This window comes from Maniola jurtina, chromosome 14 (assembly GCF_905333055.1).
Source record: "Maniola jurtina chromosome 14, ilManJurt1.1, whole genome shotgun sequence".
Classification (NCBI taxonomy): Eukaryota; Metazoa; Arthropoda; class Insecta; order Lepidoptera; family Nymphalidae; genus Maniola; species Maniola jurtina.
In genome coordinates this window covers 13,547,512-13,575,149 of record NC_060042.1, presented here as the reverse complement: position 1 = coordinate 13,575,149, position 27,638 = coordinate 13,547,512, and the positions used below count along the sequence as shown (strand labels likewise).

At 38.4% G+C, this 27,638-nt stretch overlaps 2 protein-coding genes across 4 annotated transcripts in view; both read right to left on the bottom strand.

The window, feature by feature from the left end:
* Positions 1–4,865: 4,865 nt before the first annotated feature.
* On the bottom strand, positions 4,866–13,950 carry LOC123871698 (probable cytochrome P450 9f2). The gene is made up of 10 exons (XM_045915612.1): positions 13,622–13,950; positions 13,229–13,392; positions 12,619–12,735; positions 8,776–8,981; positions 8,288–8,423; positions 8,075–8,155; positions 7,167–7,385; positions 6,698–6,795; positions 6,130–6,298; positions 4,866–5,456 (listed from the first exon to the last, which is right to left on the bottom strand). Exons 1-10 carry the CDS (start codon positions 13,828–13,830, stop codon positions 5,293–5,295), a joined length of 1,563 nt encoding a protein of 520 aa, XP_045771568.1. The 5' UTR covers positions 13,831–13,950; the 3' UTR covers positions 4,866–5,292.
* A 3,858-nt stretch (positions 13,951–17,808) lies between these two features.
* The window catches only part of LOC123871696 (probable cytochrome P450 9f2), a 33,799-nt gene continuing 23,969 nt past the window's right edge, over positions 17,809–27,638 (bottom strand). For all 3 annotated transcript variants that reach the window (XM_045915610.1, XM_045915611.1, XM_045915608.1), the window contains 7 exons: positions 26,255–26,460; positions 25,596–25,731; positions 25,050–25,130; positions 19,684–19,902; positions 19,135–19,232; positions 18,439–18,607; positions 17,809–18,254 (listed from right to left, as the gene is read on the bottom strand). In XM_045915610.1, coding sequence (XP_045771566.1) covers positions 18,073–18,254; positions 18,439–18,607; positions 19,135–19,232; positions 19,684–19,902; positions 25,050–25,130; positions 25,596–25,731; positions 26,255–26,460 — 1,091 coding nt within the window. In that variant the 3' untranslated portion in view covers positions 17,809–18,072. The remainder of the gene's footprint in view (positions 18,255–18,438; positions 18,608–19,134; positions 19,233–19,683; positions 19,903–25,049; positions 25,131–25,595; positions 25,732–26,254; positions 26,461–27,638) is intronic.

The window sequence follows — 27,638 nt, the reverse complement described above, 5'->3', positions numbered from 1 at the left end:
GGTTGCGTCCAGTTTACGCACGAATTTCAGAGCGAGAAATGAAATCAATGCAGCAAAACCTACATGCTAGTTTCTTGAGCTGTATGTTAATATCTATGTCAGTCAGTTTCTTTAGTTATATTCAAGTTCATTTATATACAGAGAAGATCAACTAAATTACAGCAATCTATTTACAGATTTTCAGCAATCACTCATGTAAACACATACATATACTATAGGTAATATTATAAAATTCGAAGCGTTTTATTAATTCAAGCGAGACGAAAAATGTTGGCAAACGTTCACAAATGAAAGTAATGTAATATTTGTGTATAAAAATAAAATCCTACGCATCATTACGTCCTCAAGATGCGTGGCGAATTATTTATGCCTTGAGTATTTCAGCAAAATATAATTTAGGCATAATATGTGAAGGAGGCTTTATGTTTTGAAGTGGAAACTTCTTTAGGCACGTTGAGTGATTGTGATGGTTAAAAACTTCAAGGTCGAGTCTCCGGCATGCTACCTCCGACCCAAAAAGAGGGGTGTTATAAGTTTGACGTGTGTAACTGTGGCATCGTAGCTCCTAAACTAAAGAACTAATTTTAATTTAGTTTTTTTTTGTTTGAAAGGTGGCTTGATCGAGAGTGTTCTTAGCGATAATATAAGAAAATCAGTTCAGCCGTTTGGAAGTTATCAGCTCTTTTCTAGTTACTGTAACCTTCACTTGTCGGGGGTGTTAAAAATTTTTTATTCACACTAGTAGGTACTTAGTTATAGCAAAAGCTAAAAGTACAGTTTGTGTCAGGAAAGAACTCAGTGAAAGATAAACACACGTTGAAGAAAAACAACGGTTAAAAATAAAAAGAGACACGGGAGTATTTATTCATCCAAGGAGACACGGTTGAATATTCAAAGTTTTTTTAAATCAATATTTGAAACAAAATCTTTGTAAAACTGTCTGGTCTAGAACTTCACAAATTATTCGGATATCAAGACTTTACAGAGATGAGAGATTGTTTACAAGCTTTCAATATTTGTTTAGTTACAAAGCAAATACCTAGGTATGTAGGTACCTACATAAAGTTTCTCTCTCATCACACAGCTTTGAAAGGCAAATTAGACAAACTAAAATAATAAATAAAAGGATCCAAAAACTCCAAACTAACGGGAAAAATACGAAAAACATTCCCTATTTTCGGCTAACGAATCCCGGCCCATGTAATTTGCAACGTCAATAGCTGTAAACGCGGCGGCAATTGCGAAGCTGCCTAGGAACACTAAAAATCCTAGCTGCTAATTAGGGCTTACGAAATCCGCACAAAAAGAATGCGTGGATCTCGTTTGTGCGGCGCTTTTGGCCAAAGGCAAAACTTTGCGTCTAAAATTTCTAGTATTAGCACAGAATACCTAATAGTAACTATATTTTTGTTTTCCTTAATTGGTGTGACATGACAACTTGTTACTAAGAAACTGACAATGAAACTATGATGCAAGTCAAAAACCTGACTCCAGAAGTTCTAAAGCACCGGGAAAAATCGTGTCGCTTACGTGTTTCTCCGAGATGGTTGCTGCGATTTGTTTTAAGCAAACTATGGAAAACTAAGGGAAAACTAAACTCTATCTATACTATGCCTTCCTGGTCCAAAATGGTAACGAGTACAAGGATGTTTAAATAAATTGCAACTCTTGTTACGACACAAAAAATGCAATTCAGCTCGTTAAGGCCTAAAATTTAATAAACGTCTCTTTTCCTTTTGCGTGAAGTCTCTCTTTTCTCTCTCTTTCCTAAGAGCTAAGAGTTAGGTATAAGCAGATGGGTTGATCATGATGATAATATTTCACGTCAGCACTAATAAAAGTTTAACTCTGAGACCACGTTGCCACAGTTTACTCTTACGTTACCCAGTCGGTAAACTAAGAAAGCCCTAATTTAAATCTCAGTTTAAAATTGACGCCATTCGTCGTCACCGTGGTGTGAAATTGGATCGCTTTACTTAAATTGAAACTTGTTCGCGGCGTTCTATATCAACTAACTTATGAATACCTATTTGGCGTCTTTTGTCTTTAAGTTTTATCATTTGAGGAGCTGGTGAACAAAACAGTGTAATTGAAATTAAATTTTAAATTGAAATTAAATTACCACTATTCCAAGAAAATATGAATAAACAATTACACTTTACACTTTGACGTAAGATTTTTTACTTACTTTCTTAGCTGTTATCTGCCAAAGCCACTTTGATGAAAAACTTCATAATCACCGATCGTTCCTCACTGTGTTAGGGGCAGTACGCAGAGAAAATTTCAGCTTTTATAAAATAACGAAGGTCTTGCCCTCGCAGGCTCTCTCTTTATTAGATTCTTACTAAATTTTTTTTAGGTGAATTTTAATAATATGTTTTGTATATGTTATGGGCGGTTGGCATCGATATTATATTATGTAGAATGTAGTCGTGGTCATCGATTCTTGAAGACATCCTATTACAATAAAAATAAATGATACACTCAGATTTTCGTCATACTATGTTTTACCAGTTCAAGCAGTTAAGGGGCAAGCGACGAGTCTGCCCGCGAAATTAAAATTTTAATCGGGTTTTCTTAAAATGGTTCAGTTTAAGAAATTAGCTCTAGTATCGACTGTAACTCACAAATTAGTCGACGCTAGAGTTAATTTCTTAAACTGGACCTTATCAAGTAAAGATTTATATAAATACGTGGAAATGATACTGCCATTGTCGCAACTAGAATGCCATAAGCCTACTTTGTCGTATTAGTTTACAAATTGCGAAAAACCAAATTAAATTTGAATTTCGCGGCCGTCGCTTGCCCCCAGCTTACATCGCACTGGCCTACTTTAACAGAAACAATGAACCCAAATCCGCTGAATAAGGACATAGGTACATAGAACTAATATGGCAAGAATACGCCAATAAAAATCCAAATGAACCCATTCCGAATGTAAAATGACAAATGAGAACACATTATGTTGCTGCGGTGAATATAAAAGTTGCCAGCCGTTGTGTAAATCACCATAATTACCGTTGATACACCACTCCCAAGATACACAGTGTTGTGCAATAGCATTCGAAAAAATATAAAATTAGAAGATAAGCTCTGTTTTACATTAGGATAAGGATTTGTTTTTTACCTTATAAAAACTTATTTCAAGTCAAACTGCAATATTTTTGTAAAATTACTATAAAAGTAATAAGCGCATTGAATGGGGTCTAAAATGCTGGTTATTTTTGTATTAAAGCTGAATTGATTCTTTGCGCAAAGAATGAATAAGTTTGGACTGTCCATAGAAATGTCAATATTATGCAGTTATCATCGATGATACTAGCTGATCTATTTGGCTTCGATCGTGAGGAATTTATGTTACTTCTGGATAAAGTATCTACATAGCTTTTTAATGTTGAAATAATTATTAAAATCAGTCCAGTAGTTTCAGGATTTTTATTATAAGTGCTTAGGCATACCTAGATTTTTTTCACTAAGACCATCGCCCCAACATTTTTACGGCAAACGAAACTAAATTCCTGGATATTTTATATCAATGTCAAAATCCCATGGGGTTGGAATTTGCGGGTAGAATTGGATTAAGACGGAAATTTCCCGTACATCGCGTTGCGCATTAAACACTCCGACACTGCCTACCTACCATGGAATAATAAAAATACGCATTCATCAACTGGTGATTTGGAAACACAAGGGGCAAGAAAGTGACGCGTGACGGCAGCAGGAGCAGCAGCTTTTTTTAAAATTAGGCATACCCTCAAACATTAGAATCTCCCCCTCCAACTAAGCGTACAGCTTGTCCTTGTGTAAATGTGACAATTTTGGGTACTGTAAGTTTAAGTTTTTTTAAGTTGATAAAGATTTGTTATACAAAGCAATGTGTGTTGCACATCACACTATGAAAAGAGATGGAAAAGGCGTGCGATCGCGATCAGTGGTTTGCACGGTTGTTATATTGAAGTTGTAAACAAATTCTTTATGTTCTCATATCTCCTACGGGCATTAAACGCAACGCTTATTATTTTTGGCACATCTACACATTGGTCCTAGCCTCAGTTTGCCAGGATATTACGGACATCATCTTGCACCTTGTAAACTTCAAAAAGGGTTTCTATAAAGAAAGCTTTCAAGAAAGAAGTGACGTGGTTTCGTGTCCTAGTAGTATTATCTCCGATGATTAAGATTTGGTTTTCGTCAACAGAAGTTGTTTGATACTGCACCGTGACTTGAGGTGGCATAACGTGAATGACGTAGCGTGGCGTGTGTGCTTCCACCAAGAAGCGTGCACGCTCGAATTGTACGCCCGTATATTCCGTTGTTTAAATTACGTGCATTTGGCAGGTTTTCACCGGATTTTTAGAACAAGCGTATTTTATATTTTTGCCGCTTAAACTTGCTTCCATTATTATTTAATAAGGAAAATAAGCTCCATTAATTTTTCTGTACAATTCATCTGAGAACCTTTCTGGTGCAGTGGTGAGCACTAAGTTAATTTCATCATAATCACCATCATCATCATCAACCGATAGACGTTCACTGCTGGAAATAGGTCTCTTGTAAGGATACAGTCAAAGTTATAAGCAACGGAGGTTGCCGGCTCGCTTCGCTCGTCACCTTCCCCCTTCGCTCCACTCGGCCTCGTAACGTGCTTCATTCAGGACTACCTTCGCGAGCTTCTGGCTTCGTGCGGTCCAAAATCACTATAGGGATAGGAGTACAGACAATACTGCGTTGAGTTGGAGTCTTAGATTTCAATCTGAGCTACTTGGTGGTACACCGACTACCAAAAGCATACTTGTTAGTTGATACTTTCATTAAACATTGAACCTTAACAATTTGAGTTAAGGTACAAATTTTAAAAGCTAATGAAAACTTGTGGCTTTATAATTTTTATTATCAAACGACCGCTTGATCGCTTGTGGCAGTCCAGACACTTCATTACAATGTTATCGTAGGAAAAATAACAAGTTAAAATTTTTTAGTACGAACTGGTACTAGTATCAATGGATATTAAAATAAAAAAAACACGAATTAACAATGAAAATATCACGATTATACAATCAATAACAACATTACAGACAGTGTTTTTATGATTTTACTTCCAAACAGCTCGCGACTTTGCCTGCATAAAACGTTTTTATTAAATCGTTTTATAAAACGTTTAAAACGTATAAAACGTTTAAATTATCTAAACCCACCTGAGAATGATGTCTATCGGATTCATTGATTTTTTATGAACTGTGTGTAGGTTTTCGATGCACAATCGCGATAGTCGACTATCGATCGGCCAACTACCTAAGTCCTAGGTTCCAACCGAACCCAGGATCCGTTCTTGGGTCGAATGGTAAAGGAGGACTTCAGCTCGATGGGGTCCATGGTTTTCGCACACTTCACTAACTTGAAGTTCAGCACGAGGTTGTATATCAAAACTTTCAGCTCCATAAGGGCGAATCTGGACCCTGCAAAGAAGGAATATATATAACTGACCGGGCTGTAAGGATCAAACCATCCGAATAAATCATTTTGATTTGAGACATGGTGCCCGGAATGCTGCAGCGCCTGCAGCTGATGCTCGCTCGCTTCAGCGAGTGAGTGAAGTTCTTAGAGTTTAACTTCTTGAAGTGCATTATGCACTTCCGGTATGATTTCTTCTGGATTTCGGGATAAAAGAGCTTGTTCGCCCAATCTGAGCAATCTCCTGGTATAATTTTCACTGGAATATGGATTATAAAACTTGCAAATAATAGAATATGTTTGAAATAAGAATTCTTAGTTATTTACCAATACAGGTTGGTTCCTAGTTTCCTTTCTGAAAGGCATGTAGATAAAGAGCTCTCGCCAGTAATCCTCAAAATTGGTCTGGTTGAGATGGTAAAATGAATCCAAAAAGAATAGAGTTCACCAGGTTATTAACTATAATTTAATATTTCTTATCTTTATTCAACTGAGAAATATATATCTTTTATTCAACTGAGAAAGAGCTCCAGCATATAATTGTATTTTTTTTTTCTGAATACTAGTCTGGGTTAATTATCTTAAGGGGTTAGTTTATCCGGGCTTAGTACCCGGTTATTAGAACTAAGGTTAAACCTGGAAATCCTGGTAAATTATGCTTGTAATCAGAACTCTTACCAATGCAGTTCCTAGGTCCCATGCCAAAGGGCATATAGGTGAAGGGTTTGATGTTGTGTTTGTTCTCTTCGGAGAACCTGTCCGGGTCGAACTTGGTGGGGTTGGGGTGGTACTGCGGGTCCATGTGGACAGAGTTCACTACGTTGTAGACTACGTCGCCTTTATTCAACTGTGAATAAGATAGAATGGATGGTTAGTAAGTTTTTTTTTTTTTAATTCGCCATAGGCAAACGTTTGCTCACAATCTCACTTGATGGAAAATACAGATGTGACGTATGTACCTACTAACTTGGATGGAGTATGGTAGTTTTTATTAAACCCACACTTAGGTACCGGTTTTTACAGGGTATCGTACCGAAAGACTAAATCGCTTGGCGGCACGACTTTTCCAGTAGGGTGGTAATTAGCCAGGCCGTAGCCTCTAGCCCGACTTTAGACATTATTAAATTTACCTACCCTACCATGAATTAAACCTGGACCCTCAAGACCATAGCGCTCACCACTGCACCAGGGAGGTAGTTAAAATGCATAAAATGGCATCTCTAATGGACCTCTTAGGGTAACTTACTTGCACTGGCTTGCCGCCTTTCCTCGGCGCGGGTAACTCATAGGGCTTAGTGCAAACCCTGTCCATGATAAGAGCGGATGCCCATTTCCTTTGCGTTTCTGGAATTCACAAAAGAATCATGAAATACTTAGCCAAGTATTTTATATTGTAAAATTTAGAATGATAATCCGTAAGTTCGCGACAGGTTGATATGGCAATCGGGGTGGGGACGCCCCGCCCACCCGTACAGCCGCTAGCCCGGTGCGGGATAGCGCGGGGTACAAGGCGGGGCATCTCCCGCCTCGTACCCCGATTGCCATCTTGACCTGTCGCGTATTATAGGTATGCCTTTAAGGCAGTAGTTTCACCGCGCGTCGACGAGGCAGCGAATGGCTATCGACTATTTTCTCGCTCCTAGTGCCTCAAAGGCTATTAATCCCTCATTAAAATTCTGAAAATGTTGATTTAAAAATGTCTAAAATATTCTCACCGCATAACACGCAGTCCAAGTATTTTAAAGCAGTGAGGTTGTCGTAAGTCAGTTCCCCGTGCTTCTCCTTGAAGCTCCTGATCTCCTGGTACAATGTCTCCTGGACATCGGGGTTGATGGTCAGCTCGTGCACGCACATTACCAGGGCTGTAGCAGAATTCTCGAAGCCGGCTACGAAGAAGATGAAAACTTGGCTCGCTAGTTCAGTTTGAGTCCACTCTGGAAAAAAGTATCGTAAGGTGGTACGCCACGAAAGTTGAAAAAGTTGGCGGTGGTAAGGTTTGCTTTCAAAGGGTAGGGAGGTATCAGGTAACACGCTGAGAATATTATGCTTGTTTGCTTTGCGCATGGCACCAGATATAAATTACGAGTACTGCTGCGTAGTTCATATGGATAATTACAGCCACTTAATTAATACTTGCTTTTGATAATTTTAATCTAAAATGATATCATGGTTATCTAGTGTTTGCATGTTTTATGAAAATAATGCTATGATAAAATGTGACGAGGAGCTGTAGCTGTATACGAACAATATAGTAGTATACTAACACTATAGTAGTGCAGCTATTCTTCTTCTGAATAGTGTATTATGAAACATATTGCATGCTTATAGGCAGAATTTGACTGTAGGTACCCTTTATGTCTTTATAACTTCTCCACTGTTTACCCATATTCGCAATTTGAACACCATAGGTACCAGTCAACTTAAGTCAGTCAGTCAACTTTCCTTTTATATATTAATTAGTCCTTATTCACATGAGCGTTAAAAAAGCGTTGACGTGTGAACAGATACTTGGGAATGGATTTGTTCGCTTTTTTAACGGACATTAAAAAAGCCCCCGTACGAATGAGGCCTTAGATTGAGCTTGGGCACATAGGCAAAGCCAAAACAAATAACTATAACTTACGCTTTTGCACTGCTTTTGGTTTGAACGTGTCATCGGTGGGCGACATAATGTCACTTGCATCAATGTCATCTTTTAATGCACCTGTAATAAAACAAAACTTCGCTATACGTTAGGTTTTAAAAACTTGGATAGCCATAGCCATAAAGTCGAAGTCGTCTGCTCGTTTGCTCGCTAATTTTATTTAAAAAAAAGGTTCAACAAAAAAAAACTTACCTTTAGAAGCTTCCATGAGCAACTGTATCATATCGGGTCTCTCGATGTTATTCTTCTCCCTGTGCTCCATCGTGCTCAACACCAGGTGGTTGAAGAATTCCGTTATTTTAGCCGGGAACACTCTAGCGCCAAGTCTCTGAAACATAAATGCGTCTGTTTGTCTCTTGGTTTGTTCTTCAATCACGCCCGACTTGATTTTTTGCGTAGATATACCTACTTAAAGACTTGGAGAGTGATATAGGTTACTTTTACTCCCGAAAAATCAAAGAGTTCCCACGGGGTATTTGAACAACTAAACCACGAAACTCCAAGCATAGCTCTCTCCATCGCCCACTAAACTGTTGACTGTGAGCTTTTTTATGAGGCACATAGTCCATGTCTCGGTCATAGACCATGTCATGTTCGAAGACTTTGTTCTTCAAACATCGACGAGAAGATTTTTTAAAGCTTTTGGAACACTTCTTAGCATTTTCTGTTTTGGAGCTCACTTTAGACAAATTAGGGAAGATAGCAGTGAAGAAGAACATGAACAGCTGCCAGCCGGTGAAATTGAATAGGTTCTGGCCAGTCTTGTAGAACTTGTTGTCCTTGTCCCGCACCGAGTCCACCTGCAGTCCGAAGGCGGCGGATGCAATGACGTCACTCGTGTAGCGACGTACCAGGTCCTCGACATCAATATCCTCGCCAATACGACCTATGGACAACCAGATAGATTTAAAGCCTCGATAGTTCAACGGTTAAGGGATAATTTACCGATCAAATGTGATTGCGATTATCACAAATCACAAAGTCTATTAATCAGTCAAAGAGGGAATAACATACTACGCAGGTACAAACTACATTATAAAGACCTTGAGTTAAAAACGATAAGTAGCGTAAGTACTAAGTTGAAAATATGTAGTTTGAGGGTTACAATGAGAAATGTACAAAATTCGCTTTAAAATTGAATATAGTTGCAGGCGTAATAACAATGCCTCGCCAGCAATAGCTTGCAAATGTTTATTCACGCTTCAAACGTAAGGAGTACCGAGAAACTATTACTTACCACAGAATAAACTATTACCACATGAGTACAATTACCATACCCCCTCCGCGGAAGAAGTTAATATAGCGCTCTCTCTAACCATTTTCAATTAACAACCAATCATAAACGAAACTGCTTTCGAATCGAATTTCGAATGTATTTGGAAAAAATTTAGAACTGAATTTCGAGTGTTTTTTGAAACATATTTGGAATTGGTTGGTGACTCACAATAGTCAACGCCCACTGGGATTTTTGTCTTTGTCATTTGTAAGGGATGACTTAACAGAGAGAGCTTTTTATTATCTTCTTTCCGTCGATAAAGTATATAGTTCATCATCATTATCATCATCAATCGATAGAAAGAAAGAAAGAAAGAAAGAAAATGGAAGAATAAGGATGGAAAAGTAAGTATTTATATTTATGGGTGTGACTAATTTAAAAGGAGAAACTAACTAACGGATATATAAACGTACAGCTCAAACAGCTGGGATTCGAAACTTTAGGTATTGCTTCTAGGTTCTCTCTATAAGGTAGCCCGCACTAAGCAACGATTTTGAGAAATTCTTCTTCTTAATATAATCTTACGGCTAATAAAGTACGGTTTTTAAGGGTGGTAACTAGCCACGGCTGAAGCCTCCCAGCAGACTAGACCAGAGATTTAGAAATTATATAATTCCAAACCATGCCGGTAATCGAACCGGGTCCTCCCACTAACAAGACCACAGCGCTTACCGCTGCGTCAGGGAGGTCATCAGTCCTTTAAATTGCTCTATTTTTAAGCGTTTTAACAGTGATAATAAGTTCTGATTGGCTGATGACATCACTCGCGTCCGTTGAATTGACCTTGCGTGTGGTATCAATAGAGTTTTTTTCGTTGGTCGTGGGTTCATTATGATATTACTTAGGTAGGTACTTTATAAGATACACAATTTTTAAGATTCCGTAACTCAAAAGGAAAAAGGGAACCCTTATAGGATCATTTTGTTGTCTTTCTGTCTGTCTGTCGTGTCTGTCATGAAAACTTAAAGGGCTTCCCGTTGACCTAGAATCATAGGCAGGTTTAGCAAGTTTCGTTTATTTTTTGAATAAATAAATAAACTTTATTCAGTCAAAAACTACAATATGATAACTACAAAAGGAAAAATTACACTATAATCCCCGGGGAACCAAGGAGCCAACGAAAGTTACCGAAAAACAGGTGCCCATTTCTTAAAATGATCTAGCTTAAGGGTCTTATACGCTAAACATGCTCACGAATTACCATTGTTTAACGTATTAAACAGAAATATTTTGAGAAACAAAAAATAGTGTAGCAAGTTTAAAAGGTTGATCTTCTTTGAGAGCCTTTCGGATTTGACGAAAATACCTTATTTATCCAAAGAAAAATTGAAACACATTGCTAAAATCACGAAAAATCAACCAAAACGCCTTGTAAAGTTCCCGTAAATATGATTTGTCTACTGCAGTAAACACGAAACAAAAATTCTTTTTACAAATGAAAGAAATTGAAGTATTATTGGCCTATCTTATTTTAGACTTTTGTGCTTTCATTATTTAATGAAAAACATTCAAGCGCTCCAAGTATTTCCACAAAAATTCTCCATACAAAATCGTATGGGGATTTGCGATACAAAATCTCACTGATATAACAGGAAGCGCACGAGCCGAATTTTCACTCTGCCGACGGCCTTCGAAGGGGGACTACGCTTCTCGCCGCCAGCTCTACTTTTACGCGGGAATCGTGAACTTCAAATCGTACACGCAAAAACAACAAGTAAAATATAGCAAGTTTAAAAAAAGTAGATTTCAGTCGATTAAATTAATTATTTGCTGAGACATATTTTGGCATTTAGTTATCGGTTGATTTTTAGGATTCCGTCAAAAAACGGTTTCGTTATCTGTAAAATTTGCTATAATTTTAAAAACCCAAAATGGCCGCCGCTCCAATTTGTCATTTTCACACTATGGGTGTCGTTTTCAGCTTTTTAGGGGTGACAAAGAACGAATATCATATTATTTTTGAAATCCAAAATGGCCGCCGAAAATTTTTTAAATTATGGGCCTCATATTCAAGGTTTTCGGGGTGTCTAAAAACGGATATGCTATTATTGATGATGGTTCTTTAAATCCAAGATGGCTATTGCACTAATTTGTTACTTTCAAAGTCAAAGTCAAAATCATTTATTTAAAGTAGGTACAATTGTACTCCTTTTGATGGTCGAAATTGTTAAATTTGTACGATATAGTGGTGATAATTAATTACGTAACTTAAAACTAAAGCTACGAGGGTTCCAAACGCGCCCAAGTCTGAGAAGAGCCCACAACAAACTCAGCCTTTCGCATTATAGGTTACATTTCAAGGTTATCGGGGTGGTTGAGAACGAATATGGTATTATTTTTGAAATTAACATTAAATTATTAATTTCAAAACAAAATTGAGTTTTATTACAAAATCATCAGCAATATAAAAAACAGAGTGCAATTTACAACAGCACTCGGAGTTCCATGTTGTGAGTCGTGACGATAAAGGTCGTACTATTTTGCTGCCACTTTTTTCTATATATCTTACGTCTTTATTATAGTTAGGTAATTACTATCTATGCTTGCTCACTCCTGATTTTTTTACAAAAAAAAATTATTATTATACTTATTACTTGCAAAACCTCAAAATTTCGTCCGCGTGGGTTGTATCCATTTGTGTCGGAGTCTCACTGCGCATGACGTAAGCTCGCTAGTGGCTGGATACTTGCCTACTTCGACGTAGATACCTACGACCGAAATCGGCCGGCAGCGAATAGCCCCGTTAATATCTAATTTGGCTGAATGAAAACCTTTTACGGCTGAACCGATCCGAGCGAGATGAACGTAGGTTTTTTTCTAACCCAGGAGTGTGCCATATGGTCTCTAAAGGGATTTAAAATTAGTCAGACATATTATATTAGCGGATAAAAACTGGTATATGATTTATATGATAATATAATGTGGTTTTCTCAGTTGGCATGCAATATGGTAAGCTGTACGTAGGATTTGTGATCTTTTTTCTGTATGTTTTCTTGTACTTGTACTGTTTGTACTGGTCCCAGATAAAATAATATTTATTTATTCGTCGTTTTCTTGTTTTTTTTTTTAACAAACGAGAAGGCGGGTCATCTGATGTCAAGTGATGACCGCCACCCATAAACATTTGCAGTACCAGAGGAACCGCTAACGCGTTGGTCGCATTTCAGGAATTGCCTATCCTATTTGTTTGCGCCACAACTGGACCTGTTTCCAAATTCGTCATAGGACAAAAAAATTAAGTACCTACCTTTCAAGTGGTTGACGATGTTGGCGCTGATCTCCGTCATGAACGGCAGCATCTTCCTCATCTTCGTGCCGGTGAAGGCAGGGCTCAGGGTGCTGCGCATGTCGTGCCATCTTTCACCTAAAAAGATGCAACTCCATCTCCAAAATCATTGAAAATACATGCAAATAACTAATTTATGGCAAAAGTCAGTTGTTACAAGAATCTTAACCAAGTAAAGTAAATATTTAATAAAAATATGATACTTACCTGCAGCTTAGCGTAAAATCTAGGATCCCACTGCATTATTATCCAAGGAAAACTTCTTCCATTATGTGATTAATGACCATGAAAGGGTCATGACCCTTTTTTTCGGTGGGGAAAATCTACATCCCGGCCACAAAAGCGGGTATGTGAGACTAACTGGCACTGCCACAGGATACCCACTAAAAACCCAGAGACACAGTCCGCGTCAGGAATGAGACGTCTCAGGATCCCGGGTATCAGATACGACTGAGACGTCTTAAAGTGGTCAGGACCCTAAGTAGTAAGGGTAAGTAGTGATACAGAGATTGAGAAAGTAACTTATCGATAGATTATTAGTTTTAGTCATAAGCCATAATGAACTCTGTACCTTTCATCATAAGCAAACTGCCTCCAAACAATGGCTCAATCTCCTCAGAGAATAATTCCTTGTGGTCGACGAAGTGATCGAAATCCTTGATCGTGATGGATTTCATCAGCTCCCGGTCCCGGATCAGGAGAATCGGAGCCATGCCTTCTATGTAGCCTACATACCTGAACATAATATATTATCATTTATAATAAATAAACTAAGCAGTTTTCGCTGATGCGTCTATATCAGAAGTGCTTCGAGTTTTCCAAATGGTTGTCTAATCTATTCTTGAACTGGTTAACAGAGCTTGACATAACCACCACATATTTTTGTAAAGTATGTGTTTTGGCTGATTTTTTTTTTGTCCAAGATAAAATTTTCGAATCACTAAAAAATATACAAAAAACTTACTTTTCATCCGGGAAAGCTCGATACACCGTATCCAAATCATCAACTATATGATTTTTCAGAAATATAGATTTCAAAATATTTCCAAAAATCGGTACCCCGGGTAAGTACTTCACTCCTCTCTTGTCGTAATAGTGATGCACCCATTTGTACACATACAAAAAGTACACTAGTATAACAGTTATCAGGAAGATTATGATTTCAACGATCATTTTGTTTGGATGCCACTGGTCTAATAGTTCCTATAGTTTGTCCTTGTCCACCATAGAGATATAAATAAAACTAGAGTTAGTCATAGCTTGTTGCCGCTCTCGTACATCCATGTGTCAACTATTGTATTGTTATCTCCGTCTATTTCAGATAACCTCGGTTCGCGATTGCTCATATAGGTCTGGCAACAACGCACTGTAAGTGTAACTCATGTCAGTAGTGTCAACATTGGTAGACAAAACATTGGGATTTCATGAAATGTTTTTATAAAAATTAAAAATTCAAATAAGTCTGGGTTAAAATTAAGATAAAAATTAAAAACCAAATGTGTGACGCTGTGTTTTGCGCCTCCAAGAAAGGAGGCGTCCAAGTTCCTCGATTGCCTTTTCATAGGTAGTAGTTTCTAGTAGTAGGTTAAAATTAAGGATTTACATGTTATAAGTGTAATAATCTCGTGTAATATTGACAAAAAACATGTTTTATAGCGTAATTTAATTTTAATTTATACATTATTTTAGGCTTCACTTGTAGTGATGTGTACATTCTTTATCGATAAAATCAAATTTGTCTTTTATCGTTTTATTCATTTGCATATTTTTGTAGTTGTTTAATGAACTTCGAATTGCGGTGTTAATATTAAGACACAAATTATTTAAACACATTTCAACAGGATCCCTATGAATGCGATTACAGCTTGAAGGTGGTCGAAGAAGATAACCTTATAAAACTGTATGGTTCCATTTACCGAGCCTAGCAAAGAACTCGCCATAATTTTTGATATCGGTACTTGTAATGGCCGATTTTTTTTGATAGGAACTGACCCTTATTTTTCACATGAAATATTGTTGTTGGGATTTATTTCTACCGATTATTATTTGTAATCTGTGGCACAATCGTAGTAATCATTATGTGTGGCACATCACCAAGGGGGCGGTACACGTCCATGAAGTACAATATTATTTGTATGAAATTTTAACTTAAACTATACGAAACTTCATGGGCGTGAGCTGTCAAAAAACTATCAATAAGATGGACAAAGTATAGTGTTTGATTGTCATTGATTGTATATGTACTGAGCAGAGCATATGTTTTAGTTGACTGATAACTGCGCAGCCGGACTACCTAAGTAAGTTACTAGCGATGAGCAGGCGAAAGTTATGTGGGTACGAAATAATAAAATAGTATCTAAATTGTGATACGAGGGTGGTAAGTAGGTTATTACGAGCTGGCGTTTGAAAATACCATTTTGTGCGATTTCCGCCTCTTTGAAAATGTCGGGCGGAGTTTGGCTATTTTATTTCCTACCTCATCATTTTAATCAATCGGTAATTAAACAACCATCCATAGCCATTCGACACATTTAGATCAATATCATAATTAGCGTTAGGTATTTGCAGAATTCCATTCCATGATACATAATAATTTATTTATTATGTGATCAATTCAACCTTTCAGTCCATCGGTAACTTCTTTTTACAGCGTAATTTGTCTCTATCTTTAAATTGCGCAGTAAATATTAAACTTAATACAAATACTTAGTTTCTTCTGGCTTGGTTTGGCTAGTATTGAATTTACCCACTGATTTTCAGGGAAGTGATCTAACGAGTGATTTGAGTTTTTTCTTCAAATGTATCGATGCCATTCCGTAAATCCATAACTGAATACAAATTTGAACTCATTTCCAAGTAAAATGGTCTAAAATTGTATTGAAAATGAGTCCAAAGTTAGTGTTTTTGATCAAAGCGGTAAAATTAAAACTTTCAGAAAGCTTCGTTCAGTTTTTGGCTCAGCCTGTAAAATTTTATTTCGTGCTATTACGTCGTTTTGTTGGTCAGCTTCTCAATTGTTATCGCTTCACGCTTATGTATTGGGCCACCGTTCATCTTTTATTCAATTGAAGAAACTATTACCAATGTAAATTTACTGAGTAATCGACTGTTCTCTTAAATTGTTAACACGTGAAGTGTTTTGCTTTGATGCGTGATACGTTTAAATTATCATAGTTTAACGTTTTACTTATCACTATCAAAAGTACTCTGAAATGATCATCAATTTCATAAATATTGCATAAGATTAAAAAAAATCGACGCCTTCGTATCTACCTCAGGATTTCAGAAACCGTCTCAGTTAAATAATAGGTCTGTTCACTAAATTTAGTTCAGTTCTTTGCCATTTCAATAGATTTATACAATAAGGTAAGAATTTAATATGATAAGGTAATCGATCGGTATTCGGCTTGTTTCGGGATTGTATAATATTCCTGATATTCCTTCCAAAATCCCTGATAAAGCCATTTTCCTGTTACATTAAGCACCAAATACCAAAATTTCAGATTTGTAACTCATTACGTCAACGAGTTAGAGACCCGTGACACGCGGACAGCCAGACAGATACCCTAACATACAGCGTTTTACTCTATGGATACAGAACCCTAAAAACTAGTAATTTATGTAAAAAATGTTTTCTCTTGCAAAAATATTGCGTATTTCCAAACGTTGACTAGCAATAATTATGACTTTACCGTTTTTGACTATTTTTTTCAAATCTTAAGAAAAATTAATTTACCTGGCCTCTCGTGGTGAGGTGCAGTTAGGTTAGAGGGAACGGATGACACGCACAAATAACGTTGTTTCCGTCATATTCTGTGGAAACAGCACTATTTTAGGTTCCACCCGCCAACGAGTTATCGCTTCGATAAAGCGGGCTCTTAAACTCATATTATATTAATTACTAGCTGATGCCCGCAGCTTCGCCCGCGTGGATTAGTCAGATCCCCTGCAGCATCAGGATTGAGGAGTTGGACTCCAAGTTTTTTATGAAACAATGTCGCAAAGTTTCTCTATCGATTAAAAAATAAATTACGCAAATCGGTTCAGAAATCTCGGAGATTTCGGTGTACATAGGTAGAAAAACACAACTCCCTTTTTGAAAGTCGGTTAAAAAAGTAGCCTATGTTACGCCCTGGTCAATCCTCAACTTGTCTGTGAAAATCCCGTCAAAATTGGTTCAGCCGTTCCGGACATTAGCCTTTTCAAACAGACAGACAGACAGACAGACAGACAGACAGACAGACAGACAGACAAAAATTTTAAAAACGTGTTATTCTGTGTTGGTATCGTTCAAATAACCATATGAGCTTAATATGAGGTACTTATCTCGAAATTACAGACAGACACTCCAATTTTATTTATTAGTATAGATACACCACATTACACTTACTTTGTAATGTGAGATCCTTACACTAAGCTCCCTTTGCGCAGCTATTCTTGCAGCTATAGCCGCGCTTGCATTAGATCAGAGAGTACAGAGGGTACACAGGAAAGCGTAGTGAATATATAAAGTACTGTTAGTGGTAACTAATGCCTATGCTGAAGCGGGTGTACTTTTATTAGCTTAGTCAGGCTCAGGTCTATAGAGTCAAAAGAGTGTACTTTGACTTGGCTCAGACTGAAGACACTGTTAAAATGAGGCAACGTTAAAATAAAACGAACGTTAAAATATAACGCAAAAATAAAACAAGTTCTGTCAGTAGTATCTAGCCTATGAGTGAAGCTTATATTGATTATATAAACCTAAACTTATAAACGTACTTATACCTACCTAAGAATCGGTAAGTTAAGAGTAGTTTAAGAGTAAAAGATTTTCCAATTTGCAATTTTGTTTCACAAAGGGACTAGGTACAGGTAATGGACCTATTTATTTCTTTTGTTTAACCTTTTTATAAATTCGCAAATAGTTCTCTCTCTGCGTCTCTTCGACTCACGACCCTCAGTAAGTATACATATCTGAGGGTTGTGAGTCATAAGTCGTTGCATTATGACAACCTCCCTAGCGCAGTGGCGAGCGTTGTGGTCTTATCAGTGAGAGGTGCCGGGTTCAATTCCCGGCAGTTCTCTATGAACCTTTCATTTGAATGAACCGTTTCTTAACTCAAAATATTAAAGCTTGGATTGAGGAACTTAAAAAATAACAAAAACACCTTGTGGCTTTCTTATTTTTATTATCAATCAACCGCTTGCAGCAATCTAGATACATTTTTATAATTCCTTATATTATTTATCTAAACAAAAAAACAACACAATTTGGTACAAGAATAACAATAGATCTTATAAGAAAATAGCACAAGATTATACAAAATAGTAATATAAACATAATGTTCTTTTTATTTTAGATTTCTTATTGCCCGCGACTTTGTTCACATCCTTTTTTTTTGAGAATATGGATATATAATTATTGATGGTCAACTATCGATCGGCAACAGCCGTCCTAGGTTCTAACCGAATCCAGGATCCGTTCTTGGGTTGAATGTTAAAAGGATGCGGCTTCAGCTCGATGGGGTCCATGGTTTTCGCACACTTCACAAACTTGAAGTTCAGCACGAGGTCGTATATCAAAACTTTCAGCTCCATAAGGGCGAATCTTGACCCTGCAAAGAAGGTATATTTTTAACTGACTGGGCTATAAGGATCATACCACTCGAATAAATAATTTTGATTTGATTTGAGACATCTAAAATATCCGGGTGAAGCTCTTAGAGTTTAACTTATTGAAGTGCCTAATGTCCTGGTACATGGAAATCCTGACTTTATGCTTGTATTCAGAACTCTTACCAATGCAGTTCCTAGGTCCCATGCCAAAGGGCATATAGGTGAAGGGTTTGATGTTGTGCTTGTTTTCTTCGGAGAACCTGTCCGGGTTGAACTTAGTGGGGTTGGGGTGGTATTGCGGGTCCATGTGGATCGAGTTCACTAGGTTAAAGACTATGTCACCTTTATTTAACTGTGAATAAGAAAGAATGGATAGTCAGTAATTTTTTTATTTTAGTTTTATTCACTATAGGTACACTCCTGATGGAAAAAGATGATGTGAAGCATTTACCTAGAAGATGACTATATATTTTATTTTAAAGGTTGTAATTGGTAGGAAGCACAGCTCACAGAAGAGTATTCCAATTCCAAACCTTAGCCATGCGTATGAGGAATAATGACGCAAAACGTTTTGTGTGTAGATGGAATGTCGATGACATATCAAGAATGGGAACTCCGCGTTTCCATATTATACTTGCATTATTTCAACCACGTATTTCTTTTTTTATTCAGACAAAAGTTAGTCCTTGATTGAGGTCTCACCTGGTGGTCTAAGTTGTAACTAGCTAGGCCGTAGCTTCCCACCAGACCAAATCAGATAATTTAGATATTATGAATTTACCTACCCTATCAGGAATTAAACCTGGGATCACAGCGCTCACCGCTGCACCAGGGAGGTCGTTAAAAGGCGTCTCTAATGGATCTCTTAGGGTAACTTACTTGCACTGGCTTGCCGCCTTCCCTCGGCGGGGGTAACTCATAGGGCTTAGTGCAAACCCTGTCCATGATAAGAGCAGCAGCCCATTTCCTTTGCGTTTCTGGAATTCACAAAAGAACCATGAATCACTGTTTGATTCATGAAACAGTATAACAGAAAATGGCATTCGCTGTGGGGACGCCCTACACACCCGCAAATCCCCCGTGATAATCCGGTGCGGGATAGCGCGGGTGACGTGCGGGTGTGCGGGGCGTCTCCCCGCCTCATACCCCGCTTGCCATCTCAACCTGTCGCGCACTATAGATAGGTATGCCTCTAAGGCAGTAGTCTCACCGCCATCAAGGAAGCGAATAGCTATCGACGACTTTCTTGCTCAATAAACTTAAAATCGATGTGATTCTGTGTCAATAAAATGATCGCTGACTGTGCAAACTGCAAACCGACGAAAGAATTTTTTAAGTTAATTTTTTATTCTGTGAAATTACTCGATAGTAAGTCAAATTGAGTTTATGCTGAAAATGTTGATTTAAAAATGTCTTAATTATTCTCACCGCATAACACGCAGTCCAAGTATTTCAAAGCAGTGAGGTTGTCGTATGTCAGTTCGCCGTGCTTCTCCTTGAAGCTCCTGATCTCCTGGTACAATGTCTCCTGGACATCGGGGTTGATGGTCAGCTCGTGCACGCACATTACCAGGGCTGTAGCAGAACTCTCGTAGCCGGCTACGAAGAAGATAAAAACTTGGCCCGCCAGTTCAGTTTGAGTCCACTCTGGAAAAAGTATCGTAGTGGTAGGTATATATGTATATTATGTACGCCACAAAAGTTGAAAAAGTTGGTGGCGATAAGGTTCGGCTACATAGGGTTATAATAGGGAGGCAGATATCAGGTAACACGCTGAGAATGTTATGCTTGTTTGCCTTGCACATAGGCACCAGAATTAAATTAAACAGCTTATTAATTTTTGCTTATAATTTTTTTAATCTAAAATGCTTCTAAAATGGTAATGTTATAAATAGTTATTTAGTGTTTGCATGTTTTATAAAAATAATGCTATGATAAAATGTGGCGTAGTTGTAGTAAAAAAAAGGCTAGCTAAAAGTAGCTATAGGCTGAATGGTACGCTGTAACATATTAAGTACTAATGTACCTATATAAATATTTACACTCGTAAAATATATAAACGGACTTAAAGTCAAAATCAAATCATTCATTCAAATTGGGTACAGTACCCAATTTGTAAAGAAAGAATACAATATATCTGATTTTGTCTTAGAACTAGGTAAGTCCTATTCAAATACTGATTCAAACACTAAACTGCAGATTACCTACGCTTGTTTATCATTCTGTGATATCATTTAAATATTTAACTGCCTCTTGTTTTATACCTACATTCAGTGTCGTAGTGCAATGACATCATCATCATCGTTATCATAATAATAATCATCAAAAATCCTGACAACCGATGTCAACCGAGATGACATTTTTTTCTAACAACAAATAAATTATTTCACAAAATATTATTAAACATCCAAATATGAAGCCAAAAAGAACTAAAAGTTGTATATATAAACAGTAAACATGAAGAACAATAATAAAATAATAACATGGACTCCATAGTAATTTGTTAAATGGAAACTCGACGACATCGACATGCCAGCGCACATACAGCACAAATAACATCTGGTGTTGACTCGTCGTCGGACGAGGATTATAGGACCCCGCCGTCATCTACGGGGTCCGCCGATGACACCAGGCCACCGAGACGAGCACCACGACGACGAGCAACACACCCGCCACCGGATGGCTTGGAGCAACAGGAGCTGCGTGCTCCTACGACTGCTTCCGCCGCCAGTGGTGTAGTGCGTCGCATGAGATGGACTCAACGAATGAATGAGAACGTCATGCGAGCGTACTATAGGGCGACAGATGGGGGAACTAATCTCACTGGGTATCGCTCAAGAATGGTGTCTTTGTTTCAGGCCCTTGAACCGACAGTGACCGTGTCCGCTCAGCGGCTATCGGATCAGGTGCGAGTTATTCAGCGCCGTCGTGTGCTGGATGAATCTACACTTGATCGGTTGCGCTTAAATTTACCACAAGTTATTACTACCGGTAACTCAACTCATAAATCTCCACAAATTCCGAGTGTTATAGAGATTTTAAACACCCAAGAGGAGTTACAAGGTGGTTTAGATTTGGCGGTAAGTAACCAGAATGATGAGCAAATGAGGAGGACTTTGGAGGATGCGATTTTAGAGTTTAGATCTGTGCCTAACAACCTTAGACCGAAACTACCTCGTTTGCCTGTCCATAGACGAAATATGGCGTTGATGGCAGTTCTAGACAAAATATTAGGTACATATTTAGAAAGTTCATATGACCTAAATGATACGCATTCAATCCTATACTGTGGAGCTGTTGCAGCATGTCGGATAGCTTCTATCAAATTTCCAGAGCTGCATAGAGCTGTAAAAAGACCAAATACAGCTCCAGCTTGGCAGGCTGGGATCGAAAGGCGTATCTCTTTGACTAGAACTCTCATTGCAAAGCTGATCTGTTTTAGGGCGGGCAATACTCGCCCGAGGATAATGCGATTTGTACACCAAGCATTTGCTGGGACTAATATTAGTCCCTCTCAGTATTTGTCTTTGGTTACGGATCGTATTGACTTCTTGAAACAGAAAGTCTATGCATGGGCACAACGCATTAGGCGCTTTAGAAAACGCATTGATCGAGCTTCTCAGAATCGTATGTTCCAAAGTGACCAACGGAAGATGTACAGGAATTGGGAACGACCTAGAGGTTGTATGGTCGATGGAGAGCTTCCTACACCTGATTCTACGTCAGATTTCTGGCGTAGCATTTGGTCGGCTCCCATAGATCATACCGAAGGTGAGTGGATGAATGTTGTGAGGGATCAGTGCGCTACGGTGGTAGAGATGAATCCTGTAACCATTAGTGCTGAGGATGTAGGATGTGCAATTCGTTCGGCATCGAACTGGAAATGCCCGGGGCCGGATGGACTGCACAACTTCTGGCTAAAATGGTTCCGTAGTGCACATCCTGTCTTAGCAACACAATTCCAGAACTCCATTGACTCTGGATCGTTACCGACACTCATGACAACTGGTGTCACGTTCTTGGTACATAAGTCCGGAAGTACCGCAGACCCAAAAAACTATCGCCCTATAACCTGCTTACCGACCATCTATAAGCTACTTACATCTATTCTAACCACAAAAATAACTATGCATATTAATGCAAATAATATTTTGGCCCAGGTTCAGAATGGATGTAAGGCTAGGGCACGCGGTACAAAGGAACTACTCCTCATTGACACTGCTATTTGGCAACAGGTTCGGCGAAATAGAAAAAATCTAGTGGCTGCTTGGATTGACTACAAGAAGGCCTATGATTCAGTGCCTCACACGTGGCTCATGGAGATCATGAGGTTGTATAAGGTCGATGCAACTCTATGTTCTTTCCTTGACTCATGTATGAGTCAGTGGATGACAGTCCTTCGTCAACCAGGTGGTGATGAGTTTTTTGAATCAGCTGAACCGATAAGGATTAAGCGGGGAATTTTCCAGGGGGACAGTTTGAGTCCTTTATGGTTTTGCTTGGCACTGAATCCTCTCAGTACACTACTGAAGGACTCAGGGTTAGGCTATCGTCTTCGCAAGGGGGGTGAGGTCATATCTCACTTACTTTATATGGATGATCTCAAACTGTATGCATCTAAACGAACAGACCTTGTGAAATTGCTAAAGATTACTCAGAACTTTAGCAATAACATAGGGATGGAATTTGGTGTTGACAAGTGTGCGATTATCAATATAGAGCGAGGTAGGGTTGTGAACTCTGAGAATTTAGTTCTTTCAGAAACTTTGATTCTTAGATCTCTCTGTGAAGGTGAAACATATAAATATCTTGGAATGTCAGAAGCACTTGGTATAGAAGTGAGGACTATGAAACAGGCAGTGGAGGAGCGTTTCTTTGGCCGCCTAAAAAAAGTTCTTAATAGTCTTTTATCTGGTGGCAACAAAGTACGTGCCTTTAATGGCTGGGTTATGCCTTTACTTATATACACTTTTGGCATTCTAAAATGGACTCAAACCGAACTGGATGCCTTGGATCGAAGGATCCGAAAATTGTTGACTACATATCGTATGCATCATCCACGTTCATCTGTTATGAGATTGTATATCCCACGCAAGTGTGGAGGGCGTGGTTTTTTAAATGCCAAGAACCTTCATAATCGTGAGGTATGCAATCTCAGAGATTATTTTCTCAAAGTAAATGTGGGAATACATAGGGATGTAGTTGCAGTTGATAAAGGTCTTACTCCGCTTTCCTTAGGCAAAAATAACTGGCGTAAGCCCATAGTGCTTAGCACTTCGGATCGCATAGCTGTATGGAGGAGTAAGGAGTTGCATGGAAGATTCTACAAGGCCTTAACTAGGCCGGATGTAGATTCCATAGCCTCTGTATCCTGGCTACAGTTTGGGGACCTCTTTGGGGAAACCGAAGGTTTTATCTGTGCAATTATGGACGAAGTTATTAAGACTAATAATTACCGGAAACATATAATGAAAGATGGAACGCTTGACATTTGTCGTGCGTGCCATCTTCCTGGGGAATCCCTCAGACATATTGTTTCCGGTTGTTCTTATCTTGCTAACGGCGAATACTTGCACAGACATAATCAAGTAGCCAAGATAATCCATCAACAACTTGCTCTTCAGTATGGCCTTGTAGATACTGAGGTGCCGTACTATAGGTACGACCCAATGTCAGTTCTTGAAAATAGCAGTGCCCTGCTTTACTGGGATCGGTCGGTTATCACTGACAGGTATATTGTAGCCAATAGACCAGATATAGTGCTAGTTGACCGATCAGCGCGTCGAGCAATGATTGTTGATGTCACTATTCCACATGATGATAATCTAGTGAAAGCAGAAAAGGAAAAAGTATCGAAATACTTGGACCTGGCCCACGAGATTACCGCCATGTGGAGTGTTGACTCAGCGATTATTGTACCGATAGTTGTATCAGTCAACGGTCTTATTGCGAACAGTTTCGACCAACATCTTAAGAAACTGTCGCTTAACTGTTGGATCAAGGGTAAGATACAGAAGGCAGTGGTTCTTGAGACGGCACGCATTGTGAGGAGGTTCCTCACTCTGGAGCCCTGACCACTGGCGGCTTGGGTCCAACCCACCCTGTTGCCAGTGGGGTACATTTTATCATATTTTTATTCAATGTTTTTTTTTTTTTTTTTTTTTCTCCGTTACTTTAGTTTTTTGTTGTTTATGTTATTTTATTTCTCTTTTGTTTCTGTTATTTATTGATTTTGTTGTTGATGTTATTTTATTTTTTGTTCTTTCTGTGTTTCTGTTATTTTTTCTGTTGTTTTTGTTATTTTATTGTTTAAAAATAGGATAAAATGTAAAAAATAAATAAATGAGTGTAGATAATAATCATCAACGTAATAAAATGTATCAAAGGCGAAAGTTTGTGTTTGTGTGTATGTATGTGTGTATGTTTGTTACTCTTTCACGCAAAAGCTACGAAAGAAAATCAGAATTGAGATATATCATACCCTGAATTAACACATAGGATGCACATAGGCTACTTTATCCCAGAAAATCACAGAGTTCCTACGGGATTTTGAAAAACCTAAATCCACGCGGACGAAGTCGTGGGCGTCAGCTAATTGCTTATAAATAATTAATTGTTTGCTCTGAAAAGCAACAAATATTTCGAAGATAAACATTTAAATAAAGGCCAAAATTAATAACAATTATTTATCTGTAATCTATCGTCAGGTCACTTAGGGCCAATTTCGCCAACATGGAATACATTTTATACCCAGGATAATTACACAAATAACTAAACAAATTACTATGACTTACGTCTCTGTACTGCTTTTGGTTTAAACGTGTCATCGGTGGGTGACGTATTGTCGCTTGCATCATTATCATCTTTTAATGCACCTGTAAATAAAACAAAACTTTAGCATAGAAGCATTCGTTATTTTGCGGAAGTCCATGATATACAAGGAACGAAATGAACGAAAGTCTACATCTCCTGAGGATACTCTGATGCTCGGGGCGGAACGAGCATCGAGTAGTTAAGAGATTTGTGTGGTGCTGCGTGGTGGTGGTGCGTATTGCTTGCTTGGAGGCTGGCTTTTCCTGCATGATTATCAGTGGGAGGGCGGACGATGCATGTCGCATGCTGCATGTTGTACCATACAGATTTGTTTGATTTAGCGGATTATAGCAAATTAAGCTTTTGGTTCCTTATAAAACAAAACTTGACTATTATACGTTAGGTTGTACTAACTTAAATAGCCATAAAGTCAAAGTCGCCTGCTCGTTTGCCTGTCGCCTGCTGCTAATTTTATTCTTATTATATTCATTATATTAAGAACAAGGTCCAACAAAAAACCAACTCACCTTTAGAAGCTTCCATTAGCAACTGTATCATATCGGGTCTCTCAATGTTATTCTTCTCTCTGTACTCCATCGTGCTCGACACCAGGTGGCTGAAGAATTCCATTGTTTTAGCCGGGAACACTCTAGCGCCAAGTCTCTGACACATAAATGCGAAAGTGTATTTTTTGTTGGATATACTAAACTTAAAGACTTGTAGAGTTATTGTGTACCGCACGCCATCGCAAGCAATTTCAACCTCACCACCTGGGTGCCTGGTGCACATCGACCACCCGTTGTGCCAGATCCTTTCTTCCACGCACATGCAAACTGTGGAATCAACTCCCATCGGCGGTGTTCCCACTAGATTACAATATGGGGTTAATCAAGGGGCGGGCCAAAAAATTTCTGAAACGCCGGCAACGTATCAGCGGTACCTCTAGTGCTGCAAATGTTCATGGGCGGCGGTAATCAATTAACATCAGGTGATCTATAGGTACCCAAGTATAGGACCCAACACCCAAGGAAGCACATAGTTAGCGACCATGTCTCGGATCCATATTTCATCACTGGCAACACGCACTGTTCGAAGACTTGGTCTTCAAACATCGAGGAATTTCGGATGAGAAGATTTCTTTCAGCTTTCGGAACACTGCTCACCTTTTTTCTGTTTTGGAGCTCACCTTAGACAAATTAGGAAACATAGCCGTAAAGAAGAACATAAACTGCTGCCAGAAATTGAACTTGAACAGAAGCTGGCCAGTCTTGTAGAAATCGTTGTCCTTGTCCCGCACCGAGTCGACCTGCAGTCCGAAGGCGGCGGATGCGATGACGTCACTCGTGTAGCGACGTATCAGGTCCTCGACGTCAATATCTTCGCCGATACGACCTATGGACAACCAGATAGATTTAAAGCCCCGATAGCTCAGTGGTTAAAGGATAATTTACAGATCAAAGCTGATTGCGATTATCACAAATCACAAAGTATATTAACTAGTCAAAGTCCTTACACAGTCTATTAATCAGTCAAATGGGAATAATATACTACGTAGGTACTAACTGCAATATTATTATAAGGACCTTGAGTTGAGCAGCGTAAGAATTTAAAATAGTTAGAGGGTTTGAATGAGAAATGTACAAAATTCACATTAAAATTGAATATAGTTGAACGCATAATAACTAAAATCAAATTATATAACCGTAAACTATACAATAGCAAAATTGTTAGCGTCAGAGATATTATCATCTCAGAAATTAAACTAAGCCTCGCCAGTAATAGCTTGCAAATGTTTATTCTCGCTTCAAACGTATGGAGTAGGGGAGTCGGTACTACCGACAAACTATTACAACATGAGTAGAATGACCATACCTCCTTCGCGGAAAAAAGCATAGCGCTGTCTCTGTTACGTAACCCCATACAAATGACAGAGACAAAAACCTCAGCGGGCGCTAGCCATTTTCTGTTACCAACCAATCACAAACGAAACTGCTTTCGAATCGAAGTTCGAATGTTTTTCGAAAACATTTTAGAATTGAATTTCGAATGTTTTTTGAAACATGTTTGTGATTGGTTGGTGACTCACAATAGTCAACGCCCACTGGGATTTTTGTCTCTGTCATTTGTTTGGGATTACGTAACAGAGAGCTTTACTATCTTCTTTCCGTGTATAGAGTATAGTTCAACATCATTATCATCGTCAGCCGATAGACGTCCACTGCTGGACATAGGTCTCTTGCAGTCTCGTTCTTATTATAAACTGTCATTACTCAGTTCTTCATTGCCAAAGTTGGAGCTTAAACAATCATATAATGCAAACATTTTGAGATCATAGTCGCCATTTTAGCTGTATGTGTCAATTTAAAGGTGAACCCTACTTTTGACATTATGACAGTTGACAGATATGTATAACTAAAATGACGAATGAGATGTCAAAATGTGCGCACTATAGGTACATGTTTTAATACTATCAGTCTAATATTGTCATGCTCTTTGGCTAATATCACGCAGCAACTTTTAATGGCGTTTAAATTCAATTAAACTTTAATGTGAGCGTTTATCAAGCGTGT

Coding starts and splice junctions, on each gene's coding strand:
- LOC123871698 (XM_045915612.1), bottom strand. CDS start 13,830: ATGATCGTTGAAATCATAATCTTCCTGATAACTGTTATACTAGTGTAC. Junction 12,736..13,228: donor CAGTTTGCTTATGATGAAAG/GTACAGAGTTCA, acceptor GCATCTTTTTAG/GTGAAAGATGGCACGACATG. Junction 5,457..6,129: donor GGGACCTAGGAACTGCATTG/GTAAGAGTTCTG, acceptor CCTTCTTTGCAG/GGTCCAGATTCGCCCTTATG.